General features: G+C 34.6%; 1 protein-coding gene across 1 annotated transcript in view; it reads left to right on the forward strand.

Annotated features, from left to right (window-relative positions):
• Window positions 1–16,533, forward strand: part of LOC144365316 (methylglutaconyl-CoA hydratase, mitochondrial-like) — a 55,764-nt gene that overhangs the window by 16,936 nt on the left and 22,295 nt on the right. Inside the window, exon 3 of the mRNA XM_078016400.1 lies at window positions 11,882–11,968. Within this exon, the coding sequence (XP_077872526.1) occupies window positions 11,882–11,968 (87 nt within the window). The remainder of the gene's footprint in view (window positions 1–11,881; window positions 11,969–16,533) is intronic.

The following is a 16,533-nucleotide window of genomic DNA, read 5'->3' on the forward strand; positions in this document are numbered from 1 at the left end:
AGTCCAAAGGCAGAAAAAGATGAAATGAGTTCAAGCAATAAAGCAGGGGAAAAGAGGGCTGAATTCCTTCTTCCTCTGCCTTTTCAGGCCCTCAATAGATTAGACGATGTTCAACCACATTGGGAGCACGGTTCTACAAACCCCAAATTGAAATGCTCATCTCATCCTGAAATGACCTCCTAGATGCACCCTTTGATCTGCTTAATCATGTTAACACATGAAGGTAACCATCACAGTAAGTATGGCAGGGCCACATACTGGAGATAAGGTGGAGCAGTGCACTGCTGGTGGCAGTGTGCAGAGAAGACCACTTTGGAAAACAATTTGGTATTAGTGGCATCATTATCCATGGGTATATGAAGTAATGGGAAGAGTAATTCCGATGCATTATTGGTAAATGTTTACACTCAGCATTTAATAGCAGTTTCACAATATATTTATGCTTTAGTCAACTCTGTGCTAATAATGCTTGTAATGAAAGTTCAGTCTGGAAAAAACTACCACTTTATAGTTATAGGAAATTGAATAAAAACTAATTCAGTTATATACATATGTGGATGCAGGAAACTGACAAGGTTAACTAACGATTTTAAGATATCGACACTGGTTATATGAGGAAAAAAGTTACAGGAAAGTTGCTGTGTTTTGAATATGATTTATTCTAAACATAATATTGAAATTTGATTGTCTTTGTGGTGATTTTGGGATTTGGTCTTTAAGAAATGATTAAGTCAATAAGAGATTATACTATTTTTGTTTTTTTCAGTATTGGGGCTTGAACCCAGGGTGCTGAGAGTCTTTCTAAGTTGTCCATGCAGCCTTGAACTTGGTACCCTTCTACTTAAGCCTCTGGAGTTGTTGAGAGTACCAATGTTCACCCTGTGCTTGGTTAAATTATGCCTTTCTTTTAGGACTGGGTTAATTCTTGTGGTAGTAACCCAGGGCTCAGTTAACTGCCTTGAGAGTGGTTTTTTATACACTGAAGCTTCTCCTCTTGTGTTATCTTCCCTGACTCTCCCCTTGCTTTTCCCCTTCCCTGCATGAGCTGAAGTAGCATGAAGCCCTTGATAGTGCCATGGTCTTGGACTTCCTAGTTTTCTCTATTTCTTTCTTCTCTATTTTTTATTTCTAAATATTTGATAAGGATATTTGCCTGCTTGTTTTGTCAGTTACTAAGAGAGTCTGTTAGAAATCTACTATGATAGTGATTTGTCACTTTTTATTTCAGGTTCTATAAGTCTTTGATTTATGTATATTGGGAGCTGTCTCTTGTCTATTGCTAACTTAGAATTTTTATGACTTTTAGTAGATAATCTTACTTATTACTATATAGTGACCCTCTAGCTTGAGTTATTTTTCTAACCTTAGATTTACTTTTTCAAAATCAGGATATCTTTACAGGTTTCCATTTGGTTAGTGTTTGCATATTTTTTTATCCCTTTACCTTACCCATTATGCACCCTTGCATTTTAAGCTACAGCTCTTAAAAATAGTGGACCTATGGTGAAAAATTATGTTTGTGTGTAAATGTCTTTATTTCATTATCATTTTTTTCTTTTTAAAAATTCTAATTAGTTATACATGACAGAATCCATTTTGACACATCATACATAAATGAAGTATCACTTCTCGTTCTTCTGGTTGTACATGATGTCGAGTTACACAGGTCGTGTAATCATCTCTGCACATAGGGTGATAATGTCCAATTCATCCATTCCCCTGGCCTAATCCAAAGTACCTCTATTCTTCCCTACCCCAACCCCTGATTGTGGATTAGCATCTGCATATCAGAGAAAACATTTAGCCTTTGGTTCTTTGGGATTGGCTTATTTTGCTTCACATGATATTCTCCAACTCCACCCATTTACCTGAAAATGCCATAATTTCATTCTTATTTAAGGCTGAGTAATATATCACTGTATGTGTGATCACATTTTTTAATCCATTCATCTGTTGAAGGGCACCTAGGTTGGTTCTTTAGTTTAGCTACTGTAAATTGAGCTGGTAGAAACGTCAATGTGGTTGTGTCACTGTATGCTGATTTTAAGTCCTTTGTGTATAACAAGGAGTGGGATAACTGGGTAAAGTGGTGGTGGTTCCATTCCCAGTTTCCCAAGGATTCTTCATACTGCTTTCTAGATTGGCTGCACCAATTTTCAGTCCCTCTAGCAATGTTCGAGAGTGTGCCTCCCCCCTCCCCCATCCTTGCCAACACTTACTGTTGCTTGTATTCCTGATAATTACCATTCTGACTGGAGATGAAATCTTAGAGCAGTTTTGATTTTCATTTCTATAATTACTAGAGATATTGATTTTTTAAAATATATTTGTCCATCAATTGTGTATCTTCTGTGAAGGGTCTGTTCACTTCCTTAGCCCATTTATTGATTGGGTTGTTTACTTTTTTGGTGTTGAGTTTTTTGAATTATTTTCTCTTAAACATTTTTTTTAGATGTTAATGGACCTTTATTTTATTCATTTATTTGTGTGTTTTGCTGAGAATTGAATCCATTGCCTCAAACATGCTAAGCAAGTGCTCTACCACTGAGCCACAATTCCAGCCTGCAAGCTCTTTATATATCCTGGAGATTGGTAAAGATTTTCTCCTATTCTGTAGGCTGTCTCTTCACGTTATGTTTCCTTTGCTGTGAAGAAGCTGTTTAGTTTGATCCCATCCTGTTAATTGATTCTTGATTTCGCTTCTTGTGCTTCAGGAGTCCTGTTAAGGAAGCTGGTTCCTAAGCCGACATGGTAGAGATTTGGGCCTTTTCTTCTGTTAGACACAGGGTCTGTGTTTTAGTGTCTAAGTCTTTGATAAACTTTGAGTTGGTTTTGTGCAGGGTGAGACAGAGGGGTTTAATTTCATTTTGCTACATGTGGATTTCCAATTTTCCCAGCACCATTTGTTGAAAAAGCTATCTTTTCTACCATGTCTGTTTTTTGGTGCCTTTCACTATTGGTATTTTGTTTTGGTACTAGGGATTAAACTAGGGCACTCGACCACTGAGCCACATCCCCAGCCCTATTTTTGTGTTTTATTTAGAGACAGGGTCTCACTGAGTTGCTTAGCACCTTGCTTTTGCTGAGGTTGGCTTTGAACTCACAGTCCTCCTGTCTCAGCCTCCAGAGCTGCTGGGATTACAGGTTTGCTACCACCATGCCGGCAAACTATCATTTTTGAAGGATGTTTGCTTAGTTGAGAAGCCTAATTTTAGTATTTCTTCTTATCCAAAGAAGAATCATTTCCAGATCCTCACTGGAGGCCTGAAGCTGTGGATAGTATTGAACCATGTGTATACTGTTTTTTTCCCTATTGAAACCTCTCACTTTTTCACTTAAATGTAGCCTTCATAGCTTACAACTTCTCTTTGGAATATTTCAGTTGCTAGCCTCACAACTTTTGTACTTTGGGACCATTATGAAGTAAAAGAAGGGTTATTTAAACACAAGCACTGCAATACCAAGACAATTGATCTGATGATGGAGATGGCTACTGAGTGACTAACAGGCATACAGTGTGAATATGATGGACAAAGGGATGATTCATATTCTGGGTGAGATGAAGTAGGATGATGTGAGATTTCATCTTGGTACTCAAAATAGTGTGCAATTTAAAATGGAGAAAGTATTTTCTTTTTTCTCTGATTTTGTTCAAGTTGGATTGAGGCCAACTGCATGTAACTAAAAGTATAGAAAGCAGTTGTGGGAAATATAAACTACTATATTCTCTTTACCCATGTTAAAAATGCCATCCATTTTCCATTAAGAAGTCAGCAGTCTTATTCTTTTTAAAGATATTTGTCTTTTTTTCTTTGTAAGCTTCTTCGATTTTCTTTTTTCTTTGTCTTTCAGCATTTATTCTTGGTGTGCTTTATTCTCCCATTTCCCATTCTTTATCAATGTGTTATAATTATATCTAATAGTGTGATTTGTTATTACATATTTGCAAATGTACATGATATAAAAACGTAATTTGGTCAGTAACCTTCTCCAGTATTTCCTCTTTCCCTGTCCTTCTCCCTCCCCAGTCCCTTTCATATACTTTACTGATCTCTTATTTTCATGAGACTGGCACCCTCCTTCTTTTTTTTTATTCTGTCTAAGTTCCATATATGATCTCCATATGACTTTTGCCTTTCTGAGTTTGGTGTATTTCACTTAACATAATATTTTTAAGTTACATCTGTTTTTCTGTAAATGATATAATTTCATTCTTTATGGATGAATAGAACTCTGTTGTGATGTATATGCCACATTTATTTTGTCCATTCAAACATTGATGGACATTAGGCTGGTTCGATTATTTGGCTATTGTGACTTGTGCTTCTATAAACATTGGTATGCATGTATTATTATAGTATGATGACTTTAGTTCTTTGGGACAGATACCAAGGACTGTTATAGCTGGGTCATGTGGTAATTCCATTTTTAGTCTTTTCAAGAACCTCCATACTGATTTCCGTAGTGATTGTACTAATTTACAGTCCCATTTATAATGTAAAAATGTTCCTTTCCTGCCCAAATCCTTTCCAGCATTTATTATTGCTTATGTTCTGGATGGCTGACATTCTAACTGGAGTGAGATGAAATCTCAGTGTAGTTTTGATTTGCATATCCCTAATTGCCAAAGATGTTGAACATTTTCTCATTTATTTGTTGGCCATTTGTATTTCCTCTTTTTGAGAAATATCTGTTTAGTTCATTTGCCCAGTAATTGATTGGGTTACTTCTTTTTCTGGTGGTAAAGTTTTTTAGTTCTTTACACATTTTGGATGTTAATCTTTTAGCAGAATAGCTGGCAAAGATTTCCTCCTGTTCTGTAGCCTCCTAGTTCATGCTCTGAATTATTTCCTTTTGCTATGCAGAAGCTTTTTAATTTGATGCTATCTCATTATTAATCCTTGGAATTATTTCCTGAGCTGTAGGAATCCTGTTGAGGAAGTCATTGCTTATACCTGTATGTAAGGACTGTTGATTTTATGTCTTATTCTAGGAATTATGAAGTTATCTGTTTTAACATCTATGTCTTTGATCCATTTTAAGTTGACTTTTGTGCAGGATTAGAGATAGGGATCTAGTCTTATTCTTCCTAGTATGGATAACCAGTTCCCACATCAACATTTGTTAAAAATGCTGTCTTTTCTCCAACATATTTTTTCATGCCTTTGTCAATAATTGGTTGACTGTATCTATATGGGTTTGTCTCTGTGTCTTCTACTTTGTCCCATTGGTCAGTGTGTCTGTTTTTATGCCAGTACCATGCATATACCTCTGTAGTGTAATTTGATGTCAGGTATTGTGATGCTTCCAGTATAGTTTTCTTAGAATTACTTTGGCTATTTTGTCTTTCAATAAATTTTAGTAGTTTTTTTCCCTAGTTCTGTAAAAAAAGTCACTTGTGTTTTGGTGGGGATTGCATTGAACTCTATATTGCTTTTGGTAATATGACCTTTTATCAATATTAATCTGCCTACCTACAAACATGGGAGTTCTTTTCATGGTTTACTATCTTCTTCAATTTCTTTCTTCAGTATTCTAAAATTTTCAGTGTAGAGGTCTTTCTCCGTGTTGCTTAGATTATTCCTAGATATTTATTTATTTTTTTAGGTTATTGTAAATGGAATTGTTTTCCTGATTTCTTTTTCAGCTAATTGTTTTATAGGAAAGCTCTTACTTGTTTTTCTGTGTTGATTTTGTATCCTGCTACTTTGCTGCATTTGTTTATTAATCTGGAAGTCTTCTGGTGGAACCTATCAGATCTCCTAAGCTTAGGATCATATTATGTGTAAACAGTGATGATTTGACTTATTTCTTTCTCATTTGTATTTCTTTTATTTCTTTCTCTTGTCTAATTGCTCTGGCTAGAACTTCTGGTACTATATTGAATAAGAATGGTAAGAGTGGAGATCCTTGTCTCATTCTAGATTTTAGAGGAAGAGCTTTCAGTTTTTACCTGTTCACTGTGGTGCTGGATTTGAGTTTATTGTATGTAGTCTTATGATGTTGAGGTAAGTTCCTTCTATCCTTAGTTTTTTTTCAGTGTTTTCATCATGAATGGGTGCTGAATTTTGTCAAAGGCTTTCTTTACATCTTTTGAAAATGACTGTGATTTTTGTCCTTAATTTTATTCATGTGGTAAATCATATCTATTCATTTGCATATGTTAAGCCTTGCATCTCTGGAATGAAACCATCTTGGTTATGATGTGTAATCTTCTTAATGTGTTGTTAAATATGATTTGCTAATACATTTTTAATGATTTTTACATCTGCGCTCGTGAGGGATATTAGTCTGTAGTTTTCCTTGCTTGATTTGTTCTTATCTGGTTTTGATATAAAAACTGTCTTCTTTGAATGAAACTGGAAATGTTTCACTCTGTTTCATGAAATAATTTGAGGAGCATTATCATTAGTTCTCTGAAGGTCTGTTAGAATATAGTGGAGATCCATTTGGCTCTGGGCTTTTTATCTATTGGAAACCTTTTAATTTCTGCTTCTGTTTCATTGATTGGTTTTGGTCTGTTTAGGTTTTCTATATCTTCCTGGTTCCATTTAGGCAGGTCATTTGTGTCTAGAAATGTATCCATTTCTTTTAGGTTTTCCAATTTATTGGCATATAAGTTTTCAAAGTAGTCTTTTATGATTCTTTAGATTTCTCTGATGCCCGTGGTGATTTCTCCTTTTTCATCTCTAATTTTATTAATTTGGATCTTCTCCCTTTTTCTTTGGATCAGTTTGGCTAAGGGTTTATTTATTTTGCTTGTCTCTTTAAATAACTCTATTGATCCCATGCTTTTTAAGAAATTCAGCATGTCATTGATTCTAGTTTGATTTTAATTGTTTCCTTTCTTCCACTGATTTTGGAATTCTTTTGTTCTTTTTTTCCCCTGTGGTCTTGAGGAACATGATTAGGTTTTCTATTTAAGGATCTTTTGGATTCTCTCATGCAGATACTCATGGGAATAAACTTTCCTCTTAGACTTGCCTTCGTAGTGTCCCAGAAGTTTTGATATGTTCTATCACTGATCTCATTTCTTTTTAACAATTTTTTAATGGTCTCCCCTGACTTTTATCACCTATTCATCATTTAGAAGTGTATTGTTCAATCTCTGTGCATGTGTTTAAATAGTTTTGGTGCCTTTTGTGTGTGTGTGTTGATTTCTAACTTTATTCCATTATGTTCAGATGAGATGCAAGGAATTATATATATATATAATTTACTTTCTTAGAGTTGCTTTGTAACCTAAAATGTGATCTGTTTTGGAGGTTTCATGAGTAGCTGAGAAGAAGTGAATACTGCCATTATTGGATGCATTATTCTATATATGTCTATTCATTTGATTTATAATAATTTTTAGTCTGATGAGTCTTTACTGGGCTTGTCTGGATGACCTATCTGTTGGTGGGAGAAGTGTGTTGAAATTACCTGGTATTATCGTACTGTAGTCTCTGAATCCTTAAGTTGAGTTGTATCTGTTTTATGTAATCATGTGCATAAATATTTACTATCATTAGACTTTGTTGGATTGTTCCCTTTACCAGTATGAAGTGACCTTATTTGTCTCTTCTGATTAATTTTGGCTTGGAGTCTGCTTTGTCAGATATAAAAGTAGCTATTCCTGCTTGTTTTCAGGCTTGATTTGTAATATATGTATGTCTGCCTATAAGGTGAGTCTTGCAAACAACATGTAATTGGATCTTGTTGTTTCAGCCATTCTGCCACCCTATGCCTCCTAATTGGAAAATTGAGACCATTTATCTTAATTGTTATTATATAGAAAGGTTTATTAATTCCTGCCATTTTGATTTATTTTTGATGTTTAATTTGGTCATGTTTCTAATTTGCTTAGATGTTTTTCAAGTGAGATTTGACTATTTGAGTGCTTTGGGGTCTGTTTTTTATTTCTTTTGTTTGTAGTATGTAAGAATTTTCTGTAGTGGTGGCTGAGTAGTCATGGATTCTTTTAATTTTGCTCAACTACTTCATCTTCAACTCTGAAGCATAGCTCTGCAGGATATAGTAATCATGGTTGATGGTTATTTTATTTCACATTCATTCCACACTCTCCTTGATTTTAGAATTTGCTGAAAAATTAGAATAATTATGATTGGCTTTCCTCTAAATGTGACATTTTCCTCTGAGGCTTTCAATATATTTTTAATAGTTTTTTATTTGTAGATGAACACAATACCTTTATTTTATTTGTTTTTATTTTTTGATGTGATGCCAGAGATTGAACCCAGTGCCTCACACATGCTAGGCAACCACTGTACCACTGAGCCCCAGCCCCAGCCCCGAGGCTTTCAATATTTTATTCTTTCTCTGTATGTTAGTCATTTTAATTATAATGTGTCCTGGAGAAATTATTTTTGTGTAGGGCTGTTCTGGTGATTGATCAGGGCACTTTACCACTCAGGGCACTTTACCACTAAGCCACATCCCTAGCTCTATTTTTTTGTGTTTTATTTAGAGACAGGGTCTCTCTGAGTTGCTTAGCACCTCACCATTGCAGAGACTGGCTTTGAACTCACAATCTTTTTGCCTCAGCCTACTGTATCCTCCTTGGGCTGCATAATAAATGTTTGGTTAGCAGGCATCAGCATCATTGTACATTTCCATCAGAGCTCTTGGGTGACCATGTACATTGTCAGTGAGTAGGAATCTTTTTTGTTTTTAATCCTGAGCAATAGTTCTTAACAGTAGATTGGGTTTAATGATGTTGTAGACAGATGTGTTGTCATTCAGACTTTGTTGTTCTATTTATAAAGCACAGGCAGAGATTTAATATAATTCTTCAAGGGCCCTAGGAGTTTTGAAGTGGTCAAAAGTGAGCATTGGATTCGACCACCAATTGCATTATTCCCTAACAAGATAGTCAGCCTGTCCTTTGAATCTTTGAAGTCAGAAAATGACTTTACTTTTCTATGAAAATCCTAGATGACCTCTTCTTCCAGGAGAAGGGTGTTTCATCTGTGTTAGGAGACCTGCTGGCAGTGTAGCCACCTTTCTGAGGGGTCGGAGCTGGATCTTCTGGGTAACTTGCAGCAGCTTCTCCATCAACACTTGCTGCCTCACCTTCATGCTGTGGAGATGTCTTCTTTCCTTAAACCTTATGAACCATTCTGGGCTAGTTTCAGACGTTTCTTCCAGAGCTTCCTAACCCCTCAGCTTTCAGTGGATTGAAGAGAGATAAGGCCTTGCTCTGGATTAGGATTAAGGATTGTTGTAGCTGGCTTGAATTTTTTTCCCCATCCAGACAACTAGAACTTTATCTATGTCAGTAATGAGGCTCTTTGACTTTCATATCATTTATTTATTCATTGGAATAGTACTGTGAATTTCCTTTAAGAATTTTCTCTTTGCATCCCCAACTTTTGTCCAAGAGACCTAACTTCTGGTTTTTTTTAGTTTTCAACATGCCTTCCTAAGCTGTGCTTCAGTTTAAGCAATGTGTGTATGATTCATATTTTCATTTGAATGCTTAGAGGGCATTGTAGGATTATTAATTGGCCTAATTTCAATTTGTGTCCCAGTTAAGTTTGCTTGTCTTATAAAAGCTTGTTTTGTGGTGACCCAAAATAATAACATCCGAAATCACTGATCACAGATCAGCTTAACAGATATAAGTGCTGAGAAGGTTCAAAATGTGATGATTACCAAAAGGTGGCACAGAGACCCATCCTGAGCATATGCATTTGAGAAAATGGCACCGATAAGACTTTTTGGCACAAGTTGTTACAAACCTTCAATTTGGAAAAAGTGTGTTATTTATTAAATAAAACAGTGAAACAATTAAATAAGACTGTATGTAAATATATATGAATATGTAAAAACAAATACATGTATATTTTTTCCTATTTATTCATACTGTGGATCTTAGGAACCTCAGTATATGATTTTATTTTTAATTGAGAACTTTTACCTTTCACTTAAAGGGAGTACTTTATGGCTTTTCTGTGACATATCTGAATTGTCAGCATCACTTCTCTTATAGTTTGTGGCCATTGTTAAGTAAAATAGGGGCTACTTGAACATTAACAGCTTGTCTGTAACAGTTCATCTCAAAACTGAGCCCCTAAGTGACTAATATTATGTTGTGTATACAGTGAGGTTACTCTGGGAAAAAGGGAATGTGTTAGAACCAGAGTTAGGTCTTCATGTCTGGGATGAGATGGAACAGGACAAAGCAAGGTTTCATCATACAACTTAAGTAGTGCATAATTTAAAACTTAAGAATTCTTGTTTATTTCTGGAATTTTCTACTTAATATTTTTGGACTGTCATGACTGTGGGTAACAAACAGTGCAAAATGAAAGTGTGGATTAGGAGCTATGTACCTGCCCAGTAGTGGGATTGCTAGGCCTTGTTAGTTGTTTTGAGGAACCTCCCTGTACTTCTCCATGATGTCTATACTAATTTGCATTCTTATTCATAGAGCTCAAGAATTCCCTTTTCTTCATTTGCTATCATTTATTTTTTTTAAAAAATTTTATTTATTTATTTTTTTAGTTGTCAGCAGACACAACATCTTTGTTTGTATGTGGTGCTAAGGATCGAACCCGGGCCGCACGCAAGCCAGGCGAGCGCGATACTGCTTGAGCCACATCCCCAGCCCATCATTTATTTTTGATAATAGCCATTTTAACTGGTGTGAGGTGATACAAAATTATAATTTTGTATTTTCCCTGATGATTAGTGATACTGAAAATTTTTTCATATACTTGTTGACATTTTATACATCTTTTTATGAGAAGTTTTTGTTAACATCCTTTGCCGTTTTTTTAGTCAGATTATTTATTCTTTTGCCATTGTTTGTGTCTCTATATATTTTGCACATTAACCCCTTACTGGTTATATAGTTTACACATATTTTTGCCCATTTTGCAGGTTGTCTCTTTACTCTTTTGATTATTTTCTTTGTTATGTAGAAGCTGTTAGTTTGAAGTAATTCCATTTGTCTATTTTTCCTTTAGGTAATATTCTTGTTTTAAAAACTTAGTAAGTGGTTATTATTCTGTGTATCTTTCTGTAAATACATGTTTCATTCAGTGGATTTATCTGTATTTATACTCTTAATTATTTTCTTTCTTGTGTGTGTGTGTGTGTTGTGTGTGTGTGACTTTGTTGAATAACTGTTGCCTAAATTTATTTTTTCTTTTTGATATATATTTAGATTACTTATAGTTCTTTGCTGTTCTGCATATGCTCTTTTGAATGCTATCTTGAGTATTTTTTTGTTACATGATAGAGATTTTCTGTATACCTGAGAACTGCTGGACTGTATGTTAGCTCCAGTTCTCACTCCTCTGGGAAGTGGGTGAGTTCCCGTGCCCCAGTTCTAGCCATACTTGATATCATATGTGGTCATAATTAATCTACAATGGATTAAAAAGAGAGTAGATAGCCACATGTATGCCTTGTATACCCCCTCATTTATGAGTCTAAGGTGGTGGTGGGAAGGTAGAATTAATGTGAGAACAAAGGTGCTGGCACCACACTGTAGTCATTTATGCTTATATGACTGTGTTTATTTGTATTTTTAGTGAATAATTACCTTCAAATTTCTTAGTTTTCCTATCTACTAGAATAACTGCTGGTATCATCCAAACACAGTCTCTTACTTTAAGAATGTGAAGGGGTCCTAAAGCTAGAAAGCTTGAAAAGTGTTGCTTTAAACATGTAAAAGCTGTACAAAAAACCAATATTTTATTCTTGTTGAGAGTAGTCATCAGGAAGGAAAACAAAGGTAATTTAGTTCCTTTAATAGATGAAAAAATTAGTTGACTTTTAAAGTTTCGTATTAATTTTAAATAAATTTTCCATTCTTTGCCTTAAAATTTGTTTAAAACAAGATTATATTTGTAAATAAAATACTTTGCAGGTGCTGATCTTAAAGAAAGAGCCAAAATGCATGCCAGTGAAGTTGGACCTTTTGTCTCAAAAATAAGAGCGGTGATTAATGACATAGGTAAGCATAATTAAATTTTCCTTTTAGCATGCCAAAGATGATCTTCTATGTCAGACATAAATAGTTGCATATTGTCTTTATGTATAAACTTTGGTCATATACTTATATTATTACTCATGGCTAATAACTGGCTGTCTAATTTATTTATTATTTATTTACTTTTAATGTTGATAGCAGCTTTATTCATAATTGCCAAAAATTGGAAATAAATGATTGAACAGACACACAAACTACATATCCATACTAACACAGCATCCTTAGCAGTTGAAAAGAACAAACTGATATGTGCAACAACATGGATGACTGTCAGACAGTATGTTGAGCAAAATGAGCTAGATACAAAAGACTGCATACAATATGACTATATGCATAAGAAATTCAAAGGCTTGTGAAACATTTTACTCTTAAATCAAAATACTGGTTATATCTAAGGGAATTGGTTACTGACTGAGAAAGAAATGAGCAAAATAAGTTCTAAAAAAATCTGATTAGTGCATTATAGTTATGCATAATGGTGAGGTTCATTTTGACATATTCAAATATGTCATGTTTAATTTAAAAAATTATGTGAAATATTTTATAATTACAGATACCTCATATGTATATCTTTTAAATAACTGCCTACACAAAAAATTTAGGGATTTGTATTTTTTTGTTTTTTTATATAAATATGGTCATACTATTTTCTTAGAATTATAGTACATGTAGCAGTGTACTTTATTGTTATCAATTTTCAATTTTACTATTACATATTAATGTAGTGTTAGCTAAGATTTTAAATCATTTCTTCATTTAATGAACATTGTAGGTTTTAAAAATTTTTTCACTGTTTTTGTTATTTATACTCAATCAGTGAATGACCTTTAATGTGGGAACAAGTGCATCAAGTACTGCATACATGCCATATGTTAAGGGCATTGGAGTGGCAGGCCACTCTTCTCGTGCTGGGCATGTGAGTGGCAGACCGCTTACTCACTAGGCACATCTCTGGGTGTGAAACTGTGTTGCAGTCCCTATGCTTGCTCCACAGCCTGCTCCTCAATTAGTTGCTGCAAGGACAGTTAGCAAAAATTGTATTGGTGGGCTGGGGATGTGGCTCAAGGGGTAGTGCAATTGCCTGCATGCGTGCGGCCTGGGTTCGATCCTCAGCACCACATGAAAAACAAAGATGTTGTGTCCACCGAGAACTAAAAAATAAATATTAAAAATTCTCTCTCTCTCTCTCTCTCTCTCTCTCTCTCTCTCTCTCTCTCTCTCTCCTCTCTTCTCTCTTAAAAAAAAAAAACTTGTATTGGTGGCTGCCTGTAATCTGCTTAGCTACTGTCTGAGTATATATACATGGTAACTGCGCAATAAAATCAGACCTGCTTCCTGCTTGGTCTCTGGAAGTCTTGATCAGGGACTTCATAGCCACTCTCTCCTCTACTCTGTTCTGTGGACCTCCTCGCTAGACAAGAGAGAGCTTTTACATAAGAGACATTTTTGCATAGACACAGAGTCTTAAACATGAAGTTGCTATTCCAAGTATCATTTGTTCATTTTTTATTTTGTAAGTCCTATCAAATTGTATCCCACAAATATAATAATTTATTTATTACAAATTTATTGGTACATTATAATTATATATAATATTAGGATTCATTATGCCATATTCTTACATATGCATGATTTGATCATTCTCATCCTCCCTAATCTTCCCTTGTGTTCCACTCCTCCCACTCCCTTCTCTTTGTCAAGAGAAAAGGTCAGCTAAACATATTAATTTGAAATTTTTCAACTAAGACATGCTTTCCCCCTCTGTAAGTTGTCTTTTCACATCCTTCATCCTTTTGTAGGATTATTTAATAAATATTTATTTTAAAGACTTTTCAGGCCACGTTGCTGGGGATCAAACTGGGTCCTCTGGTGTGACAGACAAGTGTGCTACCACTGAGTTATAACTCAAGCCCTAAAAGAATTTTGTGTGTTAATCTTTTGTTCAGTGTGTTACAGATAATGTCTTTTAATGTACCACCCTAAATTGAGTTTATTAGCTTTAAATTTAAAACTTTTAGTATGTGGACAATTCAAGGTTCCCATCTTTATTCTTTTTCCTTGAAGATTTTCTTTGTTGATTCTCATACTTTAGTTCTTCCAGATGAATTTAGTACTTAAAATTTTTTTTAAAGCAAAGCAAAGAGGGAAAAAATACTCTGTTGGGTCTTTGATTGGAATGCCACAAAACTCGGACATTTTTATGATACCGAAACCTTTCCAAACATGGTATTCATGGCTCCTGTTTTGGAGGTTCATTCATTTGGGGTGGTGCTCTCATTCATTTTTAAATGACTTCAAGGAAGTTTAATGTTTTTTTTTTTTTTACAATGGTCTTGTTCTTCTCCCCCTCACCCCTAGTATTTATTTCTAGTTATTTTTAAAGCATTTATGCCTTTAAATGTGATCTTCCTCCTACTTTTATAGCAATCTTATTATCATAGGTCCATAGGACAGTTACTGAATTTTTATGTAGTTATTTTATATCAGTCGCGCTTAGTAATAACTTGCATTATTGTTCTTCCTTAATTTGTATTTTCCACATGAAGTGTTCATTGCCTTATCAATCATTATCAATGAATAAAGCATTTTTATCTTTTATTTTCCCACATTTTTATTAGTGCCTTATAATTATACGTAATAGTGAGAGTCATTGTTACATATTTGTACATGCACATGATCCCAATAATTTAATCTTACATATTTTAATACATATATATTTTTACATTGGCTAAGACCTTTTATAATATTCATTTGTTGCAACCTTATCTGTTTTAATTTTGGTGAGATTGTTAATGTTTTTTAGTTGAGGAAAAAATGTCAAAGTTTGCAAAATGCTTTTAAAATGTCAGTTAGTATTTATTAGAATTTAGCTCAATTAGCCTTTAATATACAGAGTTATCTTAATAATTGACTTACCAAGGCTACGCTGTCCTGGTATGACTAGAATAACCCCTACCTGATCATTGTGATTAGGAGTGGAAGTGGTTTTTAATATGGATTCAATTTTGAATATTTCTGGTGTAATCACAAATGAGATTGTTTTAATTTTTTTTTTTTTGGTTACGCTTTTCTGGTTTGTTAAAAAAGTTTATTTTGTTCATAGAGCATGGTAAAGCTTTCCATCTTTTCCTGTGTGGTGTAGAGAAGTACTTTCTTACTTAACTGGCTGGTGGAATTTGTTTCCTCTTGGGACCCAGTGTGGTTTTATTAGTATCGTTACTCTCTACCCCTCTTTTTTTGGCTAAAATTTAAAGTTTTTTGTGTTGATTTGCATAGTGGTCATGGACTTAATTGCCTCTTCCTCCTGATCTGTGTCCTGTGCTGGTTTGGTCTTAGGCCCCTCCCTGCTTCTCTTTCCAGCTTAAACCTCAGGTTCAGATTCTCCTGAGACAGATAATGAATTTAGTTTAATGTCGATCAGAGAGCTCAGTCTTGGAAGTAAAATTTCATGTTCCCTGTAACTTTTTAAATATTGGATTTTAAATTAAGATTGGTCTCATTGTTTAAGTCACCCTAATGTTTTTTCCAGAATCTCCATTTATGATTTCTGAACTTGGAACTCATCTTTGCAGCAGCATTTTTCTTTTCTGTGATATAATATAGCTTTTCTCCTCTACTTCTTGATCTAGTCTCCTTTTATTCTCCAAGAGCTCCTCAGTATTTCTTAATAATATTTCATTATTGCCACATTTTGGTAGATTTAAAAATTTTAAGGTATCTGTTGTGATATTCAGTGAGATTTTGAAAGGCATGTAGAAACTTAAGTATCTTGCTCTAACCTACTTTTTTGATACGGGGAATTGAATCTAGGGGCTCTTAACTACTAAGACATATCCCTAGGGCTGCCCCCCTACCTTTTTTCCCCCTAGCCCCTTTTATATTTTATTTAGAGTCTCACTAAGTTTCTTAGGGCCTTACTAAGTTGCTGAGTCTGGCTTTGAACTTGTGATCCTTCTGCCCTAGCCTCTTGAGCCACTGGGATTACAGGCAAGTGGCCAGTGTGCCCAGCCTAATATATGAAAACTAGAGGCAGGCGAAGTTTCTTAAAAGAAGTAATACGATAGGCTCTGCAGGCAATGTGATTTCTTTTGCAGCTACTCAACTTTGACATTACAGTGTAAAAGGTAGCTCAGATCATGTTTGAACATTTGTATAAGCAAATGTACATGGCTCTTTTTGCAGTAAAGTTTAATGCATACTGAAGTTTTAATTTCATAAAATTTTTGTGTGTCATGAAATAGTATTTAAATTTTTTGTTAGCTATTTAAAATATAAAAAGCATTTTTAGCTCATAGTGCGTACTAGAATGAAATTAAGCACTGACCACCCTTTCTTTTTAAATCTCAGTTTTCTTCTTCTTTTTTTTTAAGGGAGAGGGGGAGGGAGGGAGGGAGGGAAGGAGAGAGAGAGAGAGTGAGAGAAAGAGAGAGAGAACTGTTTAATATTTATTTTTTAGTTTTTGGTGGATACAACATCTTTATTTTATTTTTATGTGGTGCTGAGGATCGAACCCAGTGCCCTGCACATGC

The sequence above is a fragment of the Ictidomys tridecemlineatus genome, chromosome 7 (genome assembly GCF_052094955.1).
Source record: "Ictidomys tridecemlineatus isolate mIctTri1 chromosome 7, mIctTri1.hap1, whole genome shotgun sequence".
NCBI classification, from domain to species: Eukaryota; Metazoa; Chordata; class Mammalia; order Rodentia; family Sciuridae; genus Ictidomys; species Ictidomys tridecemlineatus.